Here is a 17,166-nt window from a genome sequence, read left to right as displayed (position 1 = left end):
GAGAAGGACTACAAAATGGTGGAAGAAAGATACTATGCACAAAAGAGGATGAACTACGCAGGAAAGACATACAGTGAAGATGAGTTTTAATGAAGTCGGGTCGTGAGACTGCAGCTTTTAAAATCCGTTCAGAGTAATGGAGATCGGTTTTACCCACGCCAGTAAGAACTCAAACGGTGCTTGTCTAATAATAAACCTGAATCTGATTGTATGTGATCCATTCATAAATATTTGTAAATAAATAGTACTGAATTCGACGGAAACACCGCGGCAGTTACCAGGCCAATGACAGAGGTTCAAAGATTTGAATCCGTTTTCAATGGAATTCAGAAGAAAAGGGGTGATTTGCATTTCATCGTTCAATATTTTAAGGTGATGATAAATGATTGAAAACGTTGAGATCTGAGTCCGTTAGGATCTGAACGTGGAAACAGAGTTAAGATAAGTGTACAAGAAGCATGATCGTATTCAATTCTGAGAAGTTTATCCTTATATCTTGCGCCTGCTGGTACTTTCTTCAATTCTGTGTGCTTCACTAGTTTTTTTTTAATTTTCTAATTATGTTGCAACTTTTTAAAACTAAGACGGACGGGGTCAATCGATATAAATTATATTACGTATTGGTTTGGCAGTACTTTTCTCTCCCCTGTCGTCGCTAAGCTCAGTAGGCAGACATTTCCCGATTTAAACTCAAAGTTTTCTGTCTCACACACGTATTGTTTCCTCAACGGGTTATTGGCAGATTTTATTTCGCTTCGGTGCATCAGCAAATTGCCAGTGGGCAATGGTGCTGATTATGGATGCTTGATAAAGACTGGAAAATCTAAAGATCAGGCACCACAACAGTCCCTGTAGTGCGGGAGTCCTGCTATCCCAGGGATATGAAATCAAAATACATGAAAAGGTACGATAATAAAGTTAATGGGTTGTTCTCAAAACCAGAGGGTACACGGGGAAGTTGCGTGCAAAACAAATGAATGAGCTGAAACGAATGAGTAGTGATTTTAATCAAAGATATAATGTCTAAATCTTGTTTGTTACTTTAGGGCATCATTCATTCTTGAAATGACTCATCACTTGCGCAATTCCCATCTCACATACCATGGGAAGGAGAAGAGACAAAGGGATCAATGTCACCTTCACTTGTCAACCAAGTACAAGGAAGCATACAGTAAAATGAGTCGTTGGAGACGATTGTACTGGGGGCAGCCACAAGTCTCGCTGCGGTGCCAACGACAATATTGCATGCAGAACGTTACTAATCCTGTCCGGCACTTCTTTGGAATGTGCGTGGAACCGGATCGCACAGAGCAAAAAATACGCTGTCACGGAGAGAAGTAAGGACATCTTCATGCTCACCGCTACACTACCTTACCGCCCTTGTGTTTTCTACTAGATATTCTAAGGTAGTGCTTTTCTTTATATTTATATTTGTGAATTATTTTAAAGAGTTAGAAATATAGTCGCCAAAAATATCTGAAGCCTTTGTCTGCTGAAAAGCTTTACATGCTTATTCCATGAAACACAGTAACCACAAATGTACAGATGCCATAATATCGGGACAAAAGCAAGTACTATTATTTTTTCATGAACAGAGTTAGTGCAGGGAGAACGCTAAATTCTGTACACGTAAATTAAACGCCATATATTGTTGAATATCCTCAGAGACATATTACAAGATATCTTCACTTCAGCATACAGCTAAGCATAATGATCGATTTGGAGAGATGAAGGGAGTTGGCAAAAATGCATTTTTGACGAAGTACTTCTTAAAATGTCCATCTCGAACGTAAAATGAAACCACGCTCAAACATAGATAATGTATTGGCTGATCGATGAATTAATGAACGGCAAAGAAATATTATCAGCTTTTGCAGGTGAGTTTTAGTTACCGTGGTAACAGATAATTAATTTCATATCTCCATCATAATAAATGCCCTAATTTGTTTACTTCAGACTTAACACTATATTCGCCATGTGTCTGACTGACCTGTGACATGTATGCTAATAGGATGGCTGGCTGGTGTCTCGATCCATCGACCGGAGACATGCGTCGACATTACGCAGGTGTAATTGCCAGCTCTGGACGTGCTCACGTGTTGAATGTGATACGTGAACTTCCTTTGTATCCCGGTGCTGTTGATGAGAGGAACACCGTCCTTTGTTAACTGAAACTGGCCTGCTTTATCGGCACGGGCAGCAGTGCAAGTGATAGTGATAGATTCCCCTGGCACATACACAGGGTATTCCGGAAATAAGGACATTTGCGGTGGTGGCGGAAGATCTGAAATAAAAATATGGCATTATCATTTTCATGGATAGTGATTAAGAAAGGAAATTATAATATCAAAATAAAACTCTACAACTCTACAATTCTTTGTAAACAATCTGTCACGCCATATTTCTATGCACCTAATTCACAAACAACACTTACGCAAATAAATTCAGTGATATACTTGCGATAAAGTAAAATGTAGGCAAGTATCATCTGGGCTTTTCGTACCAGGGAGACCCTGAATTCCATAACCATAATTGAAATGTGAATATGTGGTGAATACCTGAGTTCATCGTCTCGAATTTTTGACCAAGTGCCGCATAATTTATCCCTTCTGAACAGAGAAGATTACAACCCAGGTGAAGACACTCGGCGCTCTTTGTTTATGATGTTTTTTTCCCCTGTAAATGAAGAGCTACGCTGCTATCTGCATATAGTGATGACTTACCGAGACGAAAAAAAGAGAGGAACTTAATAAGGGCAATAAAATATCGCTAGCTTTCCAGTAAACAGGGCGGTGTATTGCTGATACTGCTTTATATTAGGAATCATTTTCATCTTCATCGTGTTAAATGCGTTAAGTTCTTTACCTCAAACGAAATGCAACAGTCCCGTTGTGTCTAACTGACCTGCGACAAGTACGCTAACAGGACAGCTGGGAGGCGAATGTATCGGGGGCGGATGCGAAGGGACACTCAATAGGCAGCTGTATCGAAAATAAAATTCTGTTGATCTTAAAGGGACACGCGGGTTTTTATTTCTCTTGCAGGTGCAAGTTCAATGGACAATTCCTGTCGTGACTACAGTATTTCGTAGAGTGTGCGGGAGCAGGCAGATGTGTTGGTGCAAAGAATTTCCGCAGAATGGATTTAAAGTGCTAGAGATTGCACTGTTTACTACCATGTTTGTGGAGAGTTTAACCGAATGTTGCAGAGGAGTACATTCCGAATACAACGGGCTCAGGATAGGGCAGAGGACGAATAATTAAATATAGCGAGCAGTCAGACTATTAGGACGGCAACGGATGATCGAAACAAACTTCTGCCAACAGAGCGTATATCAATGCATTAGGGACGCAGTATCAAAAAGTGTCAGAATACTGCTCTGAAAGTCCTGTAAAATATGAAACTGTGAACTCACACATTATCACACCAATAGAGACAGATGTAAGTGAACACTACTGTTCTCCTCTCCATACACAGGAATGTTACGATTGACATGATAACAGTAGTCCATATACCAGTCAAGAGTATCGTAACTCAACTCGCATGCGGTGCATTAGAATCAACTACGATATTTACTGCGATATTGTCAGCGAGAAAATTTAGTCTTTATGAAGGGTTATTGTGCTCTAACAGGTCGATGAAATTTGCCCCTGTCCGCTATAATGCGTGGATCAGTGCATAGGTAGACATCTTTTTACTCACACAATTGCAAGTTGATGGCCTAATAATTGAAAAATAAAACCTTCGTTATTCCCAATAGTGAGTTTGACGAAATCTAAAGGACTATTCCTTTAACGAGAGAGGGAGAGAGAGAGAGAGGGTGCAAGGAGCTTTTATGCTATTTCAGGGAGAGAAAGCAACAAAAATACTGTGAGTTGCCTTAGAAACTGAAAAGCGCAGCTATATGATGGACAGCACGTTTTCTGCACTTGGAGAAATATGCACATCAGTTGACTCGGTAATCAGACAGACAAGACACACAGGAGACACACGACATCAGAGGCAAGGAGGAAATTGGTGAGCTTTCTGTACCCACGACAAGACTCACAGCATGGAAAAAAGATGACCGGTCGAAGATAAACCAACATTCTAATGCGCTCTCTCTCTCTCTCTCTCTCTCTCTCTCTCTCTCTCTCTCTCTCTCTCTCTCTCTCTCTCTCTCTCTCTCCTCTCTCTCTCTCTCTCTCTCTCTCTCTCTCGCTCTCTCTCCTCTCTCTCTAACTCTCTCTCCTCTCTCTCTAACTCTACTCAAACCAAATTCTTGAACTTAACAGATTAATTACCATACCACCGTAATAAAGCTTCACCTAAACCGATGAGATAGCGAGGCTTGGGAACTTCAGTTAGTCACCTATATAGATGCATATAGTTTACTAACCCGTTTTCCGTCTCTTGAGTTATTTTACTTTATTCATGTAGTTACTAATAAAATAGAGTTTTATAGAACACAGAGTCCAGCTGTGTCTATTTCTGTCTTTTGTATTTTACCCGTTATGGGTAGGTAAAAGTGAGAAAATGGAACCAAGATGATTTTAGTTCATTGCTTACCGTCTGTACAATTCACTCCCGCATCCTCTCTGTGATTGCAGTTATGACTATCCCACCCTGGGAAGGAACATTCCCAAAGGGCGGATTCATTTCCATTGCATGCAACATCATCCATCCAGATCTTCCCGGTGCCTTGCCCGAAGCGTGAACTCGATATTGCTGTTGCGACAGAGGGGCAACCCAACTGTCTGCAGACAACGTTGGCGTCATCTGTTCCCCATCCATCGTCGCATACGGTTCCCCATTGTGAATTGTACCGCACCTCCACTCTCCCTGAACAACGATCGCTGCCGCCTACCAGCCTTATCCCGAGATCTGGAATGATATTCAAAGGATAAATCAGTCTGAGACGGAGAGATACTTGTATTTTTCAGAGTGTCGCTTACAGCCGAGTTCTATACCAGGTTCCTGAAAGGACTCTTCGACACGAAAGAGGACCTGGCTCAGGGTAATTTGAAAGGACTATTTACTGTAGTTTAAAGGCTCTTTGTGTGTTATTGAAGTCGATGTTACAGTCATGGAGCCACACATTCAATTATGTGAGCGTGAGGTGCTTTCAGGCGATTTGGTGACGACCAGCTGTTAGGGAGGATTTATGCAAATATCGCAGGGGATTGGAAACCGAATAGAATGGGCTCAGGATAGGGCAGAGGACGAACGAGTGAAGATAGCGTGCAGTTAGACTGATAGGAGGCCAGCAGATTATCGAAGCATACTGCTGACAGCAGTGCATTAGGGACACGGAATCAAGAAGTGTCTGAATTCTTTTCTCAAATTCCTATAATGTATAAGAATAGAGTGTACTCAAACATTATCACCCCTTCAGAGACAGATGTCAGTGGATACTACAGTTCTCCTCTCCTAACACAGGAATCTTACAAGGTGACACGCTAACAACAGTCCATATGCCAGTCAATACTATCGTAACTCAAATAGCATGTGGTGCATTAAATTCACCTGCACTATTTATTGCACACGCGTCTTTCGTCAGCGAGAGAATGTTGTCGTATGAAGGGTTATTGTGCTCTAACACGTCGATGAAATTTGCCTGTGTAATTTTGAGTAATAACTGTATCTGTTTGGACACTGTTTTCGAGAGAGAACTTCTCAGGGGAATGACAGGGAGTACACGTGTGTCGCACTGAGTATGGGGCCGTTTGCGGAAAGGATAGAGTCGGGTGCGCATGAGAAGGGACACACAATAGTCAGTCGGAACGAAAATAATTACAAAAAACTGTTGTTGTGGAAGGGACACACGGGTGGTCTTTTCCCTCCCAGGTGCCAGGGTAATGGACAATTCCGATCGCGTCAATAGCAATTTAGGAGAGCTTTCGGGAGAAGGCAGGTGTGTTGCGGCAAAACATTTCCGCATAATAGATTTAAGGAGCTAGAGAGCAGGCTGGCATGCAGGCAATTGAGCTTTACTTGCAGCGGCATGCGTCAGTCTTGGTAGAAATAGAATGATTTAGCAGATAACTGTGTGGATGAGAATGTGTAGAAGAGTGGCAGTGCATCAGCTTCTTGGATCATTGGGATCTCCTCTGGGGTCATTTTGACCAATACAAGAGCGAAGAGGTGCTGCTGAAGCCGACCATGACCAATATTCAGGCTCTCTGGTTACAACCAGCTTTATGGGGAAGCTTAACAGGATGTTGTAGGGGATTAGAAACCGAATAGAATCGGCTCAGGATAGGGCAGATGACGAACGAGTGAATATAACGTGCAGTCAGACTGATAGGGGGCCAGCAGATGATCGAAACGAACTGCTGCCAACAGAGTGTATATCAGTGCATTAAGGACGCCGAATCAAAATGTGTGAATACTGTTCTCAAAGACCTAAAAATTATAAGAATAGAGTGGGCTCACACATTATCACCCTTAAAGAAACAGTTGTCAGTGAATACTACAGTTCTCCTCTCCCTCCACGGGAATGTTACAAGGTGACACGCTAACCGCAGTCCATATACCAGTCAATAGTATGGTAACTCAATTCGCATGTGGTGCATTAGAATCAACAACAATATTTACTGCACACGCATCTTATGTCAGCGAGAAAATTTAGTCTTTATGAAGGGTTATTGTGCTCTAACAGGTCGATGAAATTTGCCCCTGTCCGCTATAATGCGTGGATCAGTGCATAGGTAGACATCTTTTTACTCACACAATTGCAAGTTGATGGCCTAATAATTGAAAAATAAAACCTTCGTTATTCCCAATAGTGAGTTTGACGAAATCTAAAGGACTATTCCTTTAACGAGAGAGGGAGAGAGAGAGAGAGGGTGCAAGGAGCTTTTATGCTATTTCAGGGAGAGAAAGCAACAAAAATACTGTGAGTTGCCTTAGAAACTGAAAAGCGCAGCTATATGATGGACAGCACGTTTTCTGCACTTGGAGAAATATGCACATCAGTTGACTCGGTAATCAGACAGACAAGACACACAGGAGACACACGACATCAGAGGCAAGGAGGAAATTGGTGAGCTTTCTGTACCCACCACAAGACTCACAGCATGGAAAAAAGATGACCGGTCGAAGATAAACCAACATTCTAATGCGCTCTCTCTCTCTCTCTCTCTCTCTCTCTCTCTCTCTCTCTCTCTCTCTCTCTCTCTCTCTCTCTCTCTCTCTCTCTCTCTCTCTCTCTCTCTCTCTCTCTCTCTCTCGCTCTCTCTCCTCTCTCTCTAACTCTCTCTCCTCTCTCTCTAACTCTACTCAAACCAAATTCTTGAACTTAACAGATTAATTACCATACCACCGTAATAAAGCTTCACCTAAACCGATGAGATAGCGAGGCTTGGGAACTTCAGTTAGTCACCTATATAGATGCATATAGTTTACTAACCCGTTTTCCGTCTCTTGAGTTATTTTACTTTATTCATGTAGTTACTAATAAAATAGAGTTTTATAGAACACAGAGTCCAGCTGTGTCTATTTCTGTCTTTTGTATTTTACCCGTTATGGGTAGGTAAAAGTGAGAAAATGGAACCAAGATGATTTTAGTTCATTGCTTACCGTCTGTACAATTCACTCCCGCATCCTCTCTGTGATTGCAGTTATGACTATCCCACCCTGGGAAGGAACATTCCCAAAGGGCGGATTCATTTCCATTGCATGCAACATCATCCATCCAGATCTTCCCGGTGCCTTGCCCGAAGCGTGAACTCGATATTGCTGTTGCGACAGAGGGGCAACCCAACTGTCTGCAGACAACGTTGGCGTCATCTGTTCCCCATCCATCGTCGCATACGGTTCCCCATTGTGAATTGTACCGCACCTCCACTCTCCCTGAACAACGATCGCTGCCGCCTACCAGCCTTATCCCGAGATCTGGAATGATATTCAAAGGATAAATCAGTCTGAGACGGAGAGATACTTGTATTTTTCAGAGTGTCGCTTACAGCCGAGTTCTATACCAGGTTCCTGAAAGGACTCTTCGACACGAAAGAGGACCTGGCTCAGGGTAATTTGAAAGGACTATTTACTGTAGTTTAAAGGCTCTTTGTGTGTTATTGAAGTCGATGTTACAGTCATGGAGCCACACATTCAATTATGTGAGCGTGAGGTGCTTTCAGGCGATTTGGTGACGACCAGCTGTTAGGGAGGATTTATGCAAATATCGCAGGGGATTGGAAACCGAATAGAATGGGCTCAGGATAGGGCAGAGGACGAACGAGTGAAGATAGCGTGCAGTTAGACTGATAGGAGGCCAGCAGATTATCGAAGCATACTGCTGACAGCAGTGCATTAGGGACACGGAATCAAGAAGTGTCTGAATTCTTTTCTCAAATTCCTATAATGTATAAGAATAGAGTGTACTCAAACATTATCACCCCTTCAGAGACAGATGTCAGTGGATACTACAGTTCTCCTCTCCTAACACAGGAATCTTACAAGGTGACACGCTAACAACAGTCCATATGCCAGTCAATACTGTCGTAACTCAAATAGCATGTGGTGCATTAAATTCACCTGCACTATTTATTGCACACGCGTCTTTCGTCAGCGAGAGAATGTTGTCGTATGAAGGGTTATTGTGCTCTAACACGTCGATGAAATTTGCCTGTGTAATTTTGAGTAATAACTGTATCTGTTTGGACACTGTTTTCGAGAGAGAACTTCTCAGGGGAATGACAGGGAGTACACGTGTGTCGCACTGAGTATGGGGCCGTTTGCGGAAAGGATAGAGTCGGGTGCGCATGAGAAGGGACACACAATAGTCAGTCGGAACGAAAATAATTACAAAAAACTGTTGTTGTGGAAGGGACACACGGGTGGTCTTTTCCCTCCCAGGTGCCAGGGTAATGGACAATTCCGATCGCGTCAATAGCAATTTAGGAGAGCTTTCGGGAGAAGGCAGGTGTGTTGCGGCAAAACATTTCCGCATAATAGATTTAAGGAGCTAGAGAGCAGGCTGGCATGCAGGCAATTGAGCTTTACTTGCAGCGGCATGCGTCAGTCTTGGTAGAAATAGAATGATTTAGCAGATAACTGTGTGGATGAGAATGTGTAGAAGAGTGGCAGTGCATCAGCTTCTTGGATCATTGGGATCTCCTCTGGGGTCATTTTGACCAATACAAGAGCGAAGAGGTGCTGCTGAAGCCGACCATGACCAATATTCAGGCTCTCTGGTTACAACCAGCTTTATGGGGAAGCTTAACAGGATGTTGTAGGGGATTAGAAACCGAATAGAATCGGCTCAGGATAGGGCAGATGACGAACGAGTGAATATAACGTGCAGTCAGACTGATAGGGGGCCAGCAGATGATCGAAACGAACTGCTGCCAACAGAGTGTATATCAGTGCATTAAGGACGCCGAATCAAAATGTGTGAATACTGTTCTCAAAGACCTAAAAATTATAAGAATAGAGTGGGCTCACACATTATCACCCTTAAAGAAACAGTTGTCAGTGAATACTACAGTTCTCCTCTCCCTCCACGGGAATGTTACAAGGTGACACGCTAACCGCAGTCCATATACCAGTCAATAGTATGGTAACTCAATTCGCATGTGGTGCATTAGAATCAACAACAATATTTACTGCACACGCATCTTATGTCAGCGAGAAAATTTAGTCTTTATGAAGGGTTATTGTGCTCTAACAGGTCGATGAAATTTGCCCCTGTCCGCTATAATGCGTGGATCAGTGCATAGGTAGACATCTTTTTACTCACACAATTGCAAGTTGATGGCCTAATAATTGAAAAATAAAACCTTCGTTATTCCCAATAGTGAGTTTGACGAAATCTAAAGGACTATTCCTTTAACGAGAGAGGGAGAGAGAGAGAGAGAGGGTGCAAGGAGCTTTTATGCTATTTCAGGGAGAGAAAGCAACAAAAATACTGTGAGTTGCCTTAGAAACTGAAAAGCGCAGCTATATGATGGACAGCACGTTTTCTGCACTTGGAGAAATATGCACATCAGTTGACTCGGTAATCAGACAGACAAGACACACAGGAGACACACGACATCAGAGGCAAGGAGGAAATTGGTGAGCTTTCTGTACCCACGACAAGACTCACAGCATGGAAAAAAGATGACCGGTCGAAGATAAACCAACATTCTAATGCGCTCTCTCTCTCTCTCTCTCTCTCTCTCTCTCTCTCTCTCTCTCTCTCTCTCTCTCTCTCTCTCTCTCTCTCTCTCTCTCTCTCTCTCTCTCTCTCTCTCTCTCTCGCTCTCTCTCCTCTCTCTCTAACTCTCTCTCCTCTCTCTCTAACTCTACTCAAACCAAATTCTTGAACTTAACAGATTAATTACCATACCACCGTAATAAAGCTTCACCTAAACCGATGAGATAGCGAGGCTTGGGAACTTCAGTTAGTCACCTATATAGATGCATATAGTTTACTAACCCGTTTTCCGTCTCTTGAGTTATTTTACTTTATTCATGTAGTTACTAATAAAATAGAGTTTTATAGAACACAGAGTCCAGCTGTGTCTATTTCTGTCTTTTGTATTTTACCCGTTATGGGTAGGTAAAAGTGAGAAAATGGAACCAAGATGATTTTAGTTCATTGCTTACCGTCTGTACAATTCACTCCCGCATCCCCTCTGTGATTGCAGTTATGACTATCCCACCCTGGGAAGGAACATTCCCAAAGGGCGGATTCATTTCCATTGCATGCAACATCATCCATCCAGATCTTCCCGGTGCCTTGCCCGAAGCGTGAACTCGATATTGCTGTTGCGACAGAGGGGCAACCCAACTGTCTGCAGACAACGTTGGCGTCATCTGTTCCCCATCCATCGTCGCATACGGTTCCCCATTGTGAATTGTACCGCACCTCCACTCTCCCTGAACAACGATCGCTGCCGCCTACCAGCCTTATCCCGAGATCTGGAATGATATTCAAAGGATAAATCAGTCTGAGACGGAGAGATACTTGTATTTTTCAGAGTGTCGCTTACAGCCGAGTTCTATACCAGGTTCCTGAAAGGACTCTTCGACACGAAAGAGGACCTGGCTCAGGGTAATTTGAAAGGACTATTTACTGTAGTTTAAAGGCTCTTTGTGTGTTATTGAAGTCGATGTTACAGTCATGGAGCCACACATTCAATTATGTGAGCGTGAGGTGCTTTCAGGCGATTTGGTGACGACCAGCTGTTAGGGAGGATTTATGCAAATATCGCAGGGGATTGGAAACCGAATAGAATGGGCTCAGGATAGGGCAGAGGACGAACGAGTGAAGATAGCGTGCAGTTAGACTGATAGGAGGCCAGCAGATTATCGAAGCATACTGCTGACAGCAGTGCATTAGGGACACGGAATCAAGAAGTGTCTGAATTCTTTTCTCAAATTCCTATAATGTATAAGAATAGAGTGTACTCAAACATTATCACCCCTTCAGAGACAGATGTCAGTGGATACTACAGTTCTCCTCTCCTAACACAGGAATCTTACAAGGTGACACGCTAACAACAGTCCATATGCCAGTCAATACTATCGTAACTCAAATAGCATGTGGTGCATTAAATTCACCTGCACTATTTATTGCACACGCGTCTTTCGTCAGCGAGAGAATGTTGTCGTATGAAGGGTTATTGTGCTCTAACACGTCGATGAAATTTGCCTGTGTAATTTTGAGTAATAACTGTATCTGTTTGGACACTGTTTTCGAGAGAGAACTTCTCAGGGGAATGACAGGGAGTACACGTGTGTCGCACTGAGTATGGGGCCGTTTGCGGAAAGGATAGAGTCGGGTGCGCATGAGAAGGGACACACAATAGTCAGTCGGAACGAAAATAATTACAAAAAACTGTTGTTGTGGAAGGGACACACGGGTGGTCTTTTCCCTCCCAGGTGCCAGGGTAATGGACAATTCCGATCGCGTCAATAGCAATTTAGGAGAGCTTTCGGGAGAAGGCAGGTGTGTTGCGGCAAAACATTTCCGCATAATAGATTTAAGGAGCTAGAGAGCAGGCTGGCATGCAGGCAATTGAGCTTTACTTGCAGCGGCATGCGTCAGTCTTGGTAGAAATAGAATGATTTAGCAGATAACTGTGTGGATGAGAATGTGTAGAAGAGTGGCAGTGCATCAGCTTCTTGGATCATTGGGATCTCCTCTGGGGTCATTTTGACCAATACAAGAGCGAAGAGGTGCTGCTGAAGCCGACCATGACCAATATTCAGGCTCTCTGGTTACAACCAGCTTTATGGGGAAGCTTAACAGGATGTTGTAGGGGATTAGAAACCGAATAGAATCGGCTCAGGATAGGGCAGATGACGAACGAGTGAATATAACGTGCAGTCAGACTGATAGGGGGCCAGCAGATGATCGAAACGAACTGCTGCCAACAGAGTGTATATCAGTGCATTAAGGACGCCGAATCAAAATGTGTGAATACTGTTCTCAAAGACCTAAAAATTATAAGAATAGAGTGGGCTCACACATTATCACCCTTAAAGAAACAGTTGTCAGTGAATACTACAGTTCTCCTCTCCCTCCACGGGAATGTTACAAGGTGACACGCTAACCGCAGTCCATATACCAGTCAATAGTATGGTAACTCAATTCGCATGTGGTGCATTAGAATCAACAACAATATTTACTGCACACGCATCTTATGTCAGCGAGAGAATGTAGTCGTATGAAGGGTTATTGCGCTCTAACAGATCGATGAAATTTGCCTATGTATGCTATCATGTGGAGATGATGACATAAATTCACATCGGTTTGCTCACAACAACTGCAATTGGCTGGCGTAATTGTTAAGAGATAAAATCAACGTTATTTCCGATAGTGAGAAAGAAGGAACCAAGTTGTATTTAGTTCTATGCCTACCTTCTGTACAATTCCCTTCCGCATCCTCTCCGTGACCGCAGTTAGGACTACCCAACCCTGGGAAGGAACATTCCCAAAGGGCGGATTCATTTGCATTGCATGCAATATCGTCCATCCAGATATTACCGCTGCCTTGCCCGAAATGTGCACTCGCTGTAGCTGCTGCGCCAGAGGGGCAGCCCAACTGCCTGCAGAAAACCTTGACGTCATCGGTTCCCCATACATCGTGCATAGCGTTCCCCATTGTGAATTGTCCGGCACCTCCACTCTCCCTGAACAACGATCGCTGCCGCCTACCAGCCTTATCTCGGGCAGTGGAATGACATTCAAAGAGGAAATTACTCTGTGACACAGACGGACCGGTGTTTCTCAGAGTGTCGCTTACAGTTGAGTACAATTCCACCTTCCTGACCATAAGACAGCATGTGAATGTTTGCTAACTGGAAATCACCATTGCTCGAGCGATGACTGTTGGCACAGGCCAGCAGTGAGAGTGACATTGTTATCCGTTGACTGATAGGAGTCGTCGACAGGACAGAGGACCTGGCTCTGGGTAACTTGACAGGACTATTTGCAGTAGTTTAAAGGTCCTTTAAAGTACTCTACGTGTTCTTAACGTCGATGTTATGGTCATGGACACACGCTGGCAATTATCTGAGCGTAAAGTGCATCCTGCTGCACCTACCAGAGGACTGTATCACGGAGAGAGTGCAGCAGCTGAAAGACCTTCGCCATGTAGGCGACAGTGAGGAGCTTCTGGGAAGTAGACTCAACTAAATTTCAGGAGCATGAGTATTAGACCGTTTGCAGAAAGTACAGAGTCGGGGCGGATGAGAAGGGGCACTCAACAGTCAGACGGAAAGAAAATAAAAATCTCTTGTTCTGAAAGTGACACACGGCTGTTTTCTCCCTCCCAGGTGCCAGGGTAAAGGACAATGTCGATCGCGTCCATAGCAATTTTGGACAGCGTGCGGGAGCAGGCAGGTGTGTTGCTGCAAAATAAAATCCGCAGAATGGATTTAAAGTGTTGCAGGGAAGTAGAAATCGAAGGGAAAAGGGCACAGGATAGGGCAGATGTTGAAAGAGCAAATATAGCGTGGAGTCAGACTGATAGGAGGGCAGGCAGATGATCGAACCAAACTGCTGCCAACAGAGTGCATGTCAGTGCATTAGGGACGCAGAATGAAAAAGCGCCTCAATACTATTTTCAAAGTCCTACAAAGTATATGAATCGCGTGTGCGCACACACTATCACTCCTAAAGAGTCTGATGTCAGTGAATACCAAAGTTCTGCTCTCCCTCCACAGGAACTGTACAAGTTGACAAGTTAACAGCTGTCAAAATACCAGTCAATAGTATAGTAGCCCACATTGCATGCGGTGCAGTAGATTGCACACACGTCAGCGAGAGAATGTAGTCAGATGAAGGGATATTTTGCTGTAATAGGTCGATGATTTGCCCCTTTATTCCTTCATGTGTGGATCAGTAAATAAATTCACATCGTTTTACTCACAGTAACTGCAAGTGCCTGGCCAAATTATTAAAAGATAAAATATTCGTTATTCCTGATAGAGAGAAAGAGGAACAAATATGTTTTAGTTCTCTGCCTACCTTCTGTACAGTTTACTCCTGCATCCTCTCCATGAACGCAGTTATGAATACCCCACCCTCGGTTGGAGCAATCCCAAAGGGCGGATTCCTTTCCATTGCATGCAACATCATCCATCCAGATATTCCCGGTGCCTTGCCCGAAGCGTGCACTCGATATTGCTGCGGCGCCAGAGGGGCAGCCCAACTGTCTGCAGACAACGTTGGCGTCATCTGTTCCCCATCCATCGTCGCATACGGTTCCCCATTGTGAATTGTACCGCACCTCCACTCTCCCTGAACAACGATCGCTGCCGCCTACCAGCCTTATCCCGAGATCTGGAATGATATTCAAAGGATAAATCAGTCTGAGACGGAGAGATACTTGTATTTTTCAGAGTGTCGCTTACAGCCGAGTTCTATACCAGGTTCCTGAAAGGACTCTTCGACACGAAAGAGGACCTGGCTCAGGGTAATTTGAAAGGACTATTTACTGTAGTTTAAAGGCTCTTTGTGTGTTATTGAAGTCGATGTTACAGTCATGGAGCCACACATTCAATTATGTGAGCGTGAGGTGCTTTCAGGCGATTTGGTGACGACCAGCTGTTAGGGAGGATTTATGCAAATATCGCAGGGGATTGGAAACCGAATAGAATGGGCTCAGGATAGGGCAGAGGACGAACGAGTGAAGATAGCGTGCAGTTAGACTGATAGGAGGCCAGCAGATTATCGAAGCATACTGCTGACAGCAGTGCATTAGGGACACGGAATCAAGAAGTGCCTGAATTCTTTTCTCAAATTCCTATAATGTATAAGAATAGAGTGTACTCAAACATTATCACCCCTTCAGAGACAGATGTCAGTGGATACTACAGTTCTCCTCTCCTAACACAGGAATCTTACAAGGTGACACGCTAACAACAGTCCATATGCCAGTCAATACTATCGTAACTCAAATAGCATGTGGTGCATTAAATTCACCTGCACTATTTATTGCACACGCGTCTTTCGTCAGCGAGAGAATGTTGTCGTATGAAGGGTTATTGTGCTCTAACACGTCGATGAAATTTGCCTGTGTAATTTTGAGTAATAACTGTATCTGTTTGGACACTGTTTTCGAGAGAGAACTTCTCAGGGGAATGACAGGGAGTACACGTGTGTCGCACTGAGTATGGGGCCGTTTGCGGAAAGGATAGAGTCGGGTGCGCATGAGAAGGGACACACAATAGACAGTCGGAACGAAAATAATTACAAAAAACTGTTGTTGTGGAAGGGACACATGGGTGGTCTTTTCCCTCCCAGGTGCCAGGGTAATGGACAATTCCGATCGCGTCAATAGCAATTTAGGAGAGCTTTCGGGAGAAGGCAGGTGTGTTGCGGCAAAACATTTCCACATAATAGATTTAAGGAGCTAGAGAGCAGGCTGGCATGCAGGCAATTGAGCTTTACTTGCAGCGGCATGCGTCAGTCTTGGTAGAAATAGAATGATTTAGCAAATAACTGTGTGGATGAGAATGTGTAGAAGAGTGGCAGTGCATCAGCTTCTTGGATCATTGGGATCTCCTCTGGGGTCATTTTGACCAATACAAGAGCGAAGAGGTGCTGCTGAAGCCGACCATGACCAATATTCAGGCTCTCTGGTTACAACCAGCTTTATGGGGAAGCTTAACAGGATGTTGTAGGGGATTAGAAACCGAATAGAATCGGCTCAGGATAGGGCAGATGACGAACGAGTGAATATAACGTGCAGTCAGACTGATAGGGGGCCAGCAGATGATCGAAACGAACTGCTGCCAACAGAGTGTATATCAGTGCATTAAGGACGCCGAATCAAAATGTGTGAATACTGTTCTCAAAGACCTAAAAATTATAAGAATAGAGTGGGCTCACACATTATCACCCTTAAAGAAACAGTTGTCAGTGAATACTACAGTTCTCCTCTCCCTCCACGGGAATGTTACAAGGTGACACGCTAACCGCAGTCCATATACCAGTCAATAGTATGGTAACTCAATTCGCATGTGGTGCATTAGAATCAACAACAATATTTACTGCACACGCATCTTATGTCAGCGAGAGAATGTAGTCGTATGAAGGGTTATTGCGCTCTAACAGATCGATGAAATTTGCCTATGTATGCTATCATGTGGAGATGATGACATAAATTCACATCGGTTTGCTCACAACAACTGCAATTGGCTGGCGTAATTGTTAAGAGATAAAATCAACGTTATTTCCGATAGTGAGAAAGAAGGAACCAAGTTGTATTTAGTTCTATGCCTACCTTCTGTACAATTCCCTTCCGCATCCTCTCCGTGACCGCAGTTAGGACTACCCAACCCTGGGAAGGAACATTCCCAAAGGGCGGATTCATTTGCATTGCATGCAATATCGTCCATCCAGATATTACCGCTGCCTTGCCCGAAATGTGCACTCGCTGTAGCTGCTGCGCCAGAGGGGCAGCCCAACTGCCTGCAGAAAACCTTGACGTCATCGGTTCCCCATACATCGTGCATAGCGTTCCCCATTGTGAATTGTCCGGCACCTCCACTCTCCCTGAACAACGATCGCTGCCGCCTACCAGCCTTATCTCGGGCAGTGGAATGACATTCAAAGAGGAAATTACTCTGTGACACAGACGGACCGGTGTTTCTCAGAGTGTCGCTTACAGTTGAGTACAATTCCACCTTCCTGACCATAAGACAGCATGTGAATGTTTGCTAACTGGAAATCACCATTGCTCGAGC

General features: G+C 43.9%; 1 protein-coding gene across 2 annotated transcripts in view; it reads right to left on the bottom strand.

Moving 5' to 3' along the window:
- LOC132380536 (uncharacterized) overlaps positions 1-17,166 on the bottom strand; it is an 88,094-nt gene that overhangs the window by 30,404 nt on the left and 40,524 nt on the right. For both annotated transcript variants that reach the window (XM_059949414.1, XM_059949415.1), the window contains 5 exons: positions 14,444-14,758; positions 10,573-10,887; positions 7,561-7,875; positions 4,549-4,863; positions 1,991-2,284 (listed from right to left, as the gene is read on the bottom strand). In XM_059949414.1, the coding sequence (XP_059805397.1) occupies positions 1,991-2,284; positions 4,549-4,863; positions 7,561-7,875; positions 10,573-10,887; positions 14,444-14,758 (1,554 nt within the window). The remainder of the gene's footprint in view (positions 1-1,990; positions 2,285-4,548; positions 4,864-7,560; positions 7,876-10,572; positions 10,888-14,443; positions 14,759-17,166) is intronic.

Source organism: Hypanus sabinus, chromosome 24 (genome assembly GCF_030144855.1).
Source record: "Hypanus sabinus isolate sHypSab1 chromosome 24, sHypSab1.hap1, whole genome shotgun sequence".
Taxonomy (NCBI): domain Eukaryota; kingdom Metazoa; phylum Chordata; class Chondrichthyes; order Myliobatiformes; family Dasyatidae; genus Hypanus; species Hypanus sabinus.
The sequence above is the reverse complement of the archived record's forward strand: the minus strand, read 5'-3'. Positions and strand labels throughout refer to the sequence as shown.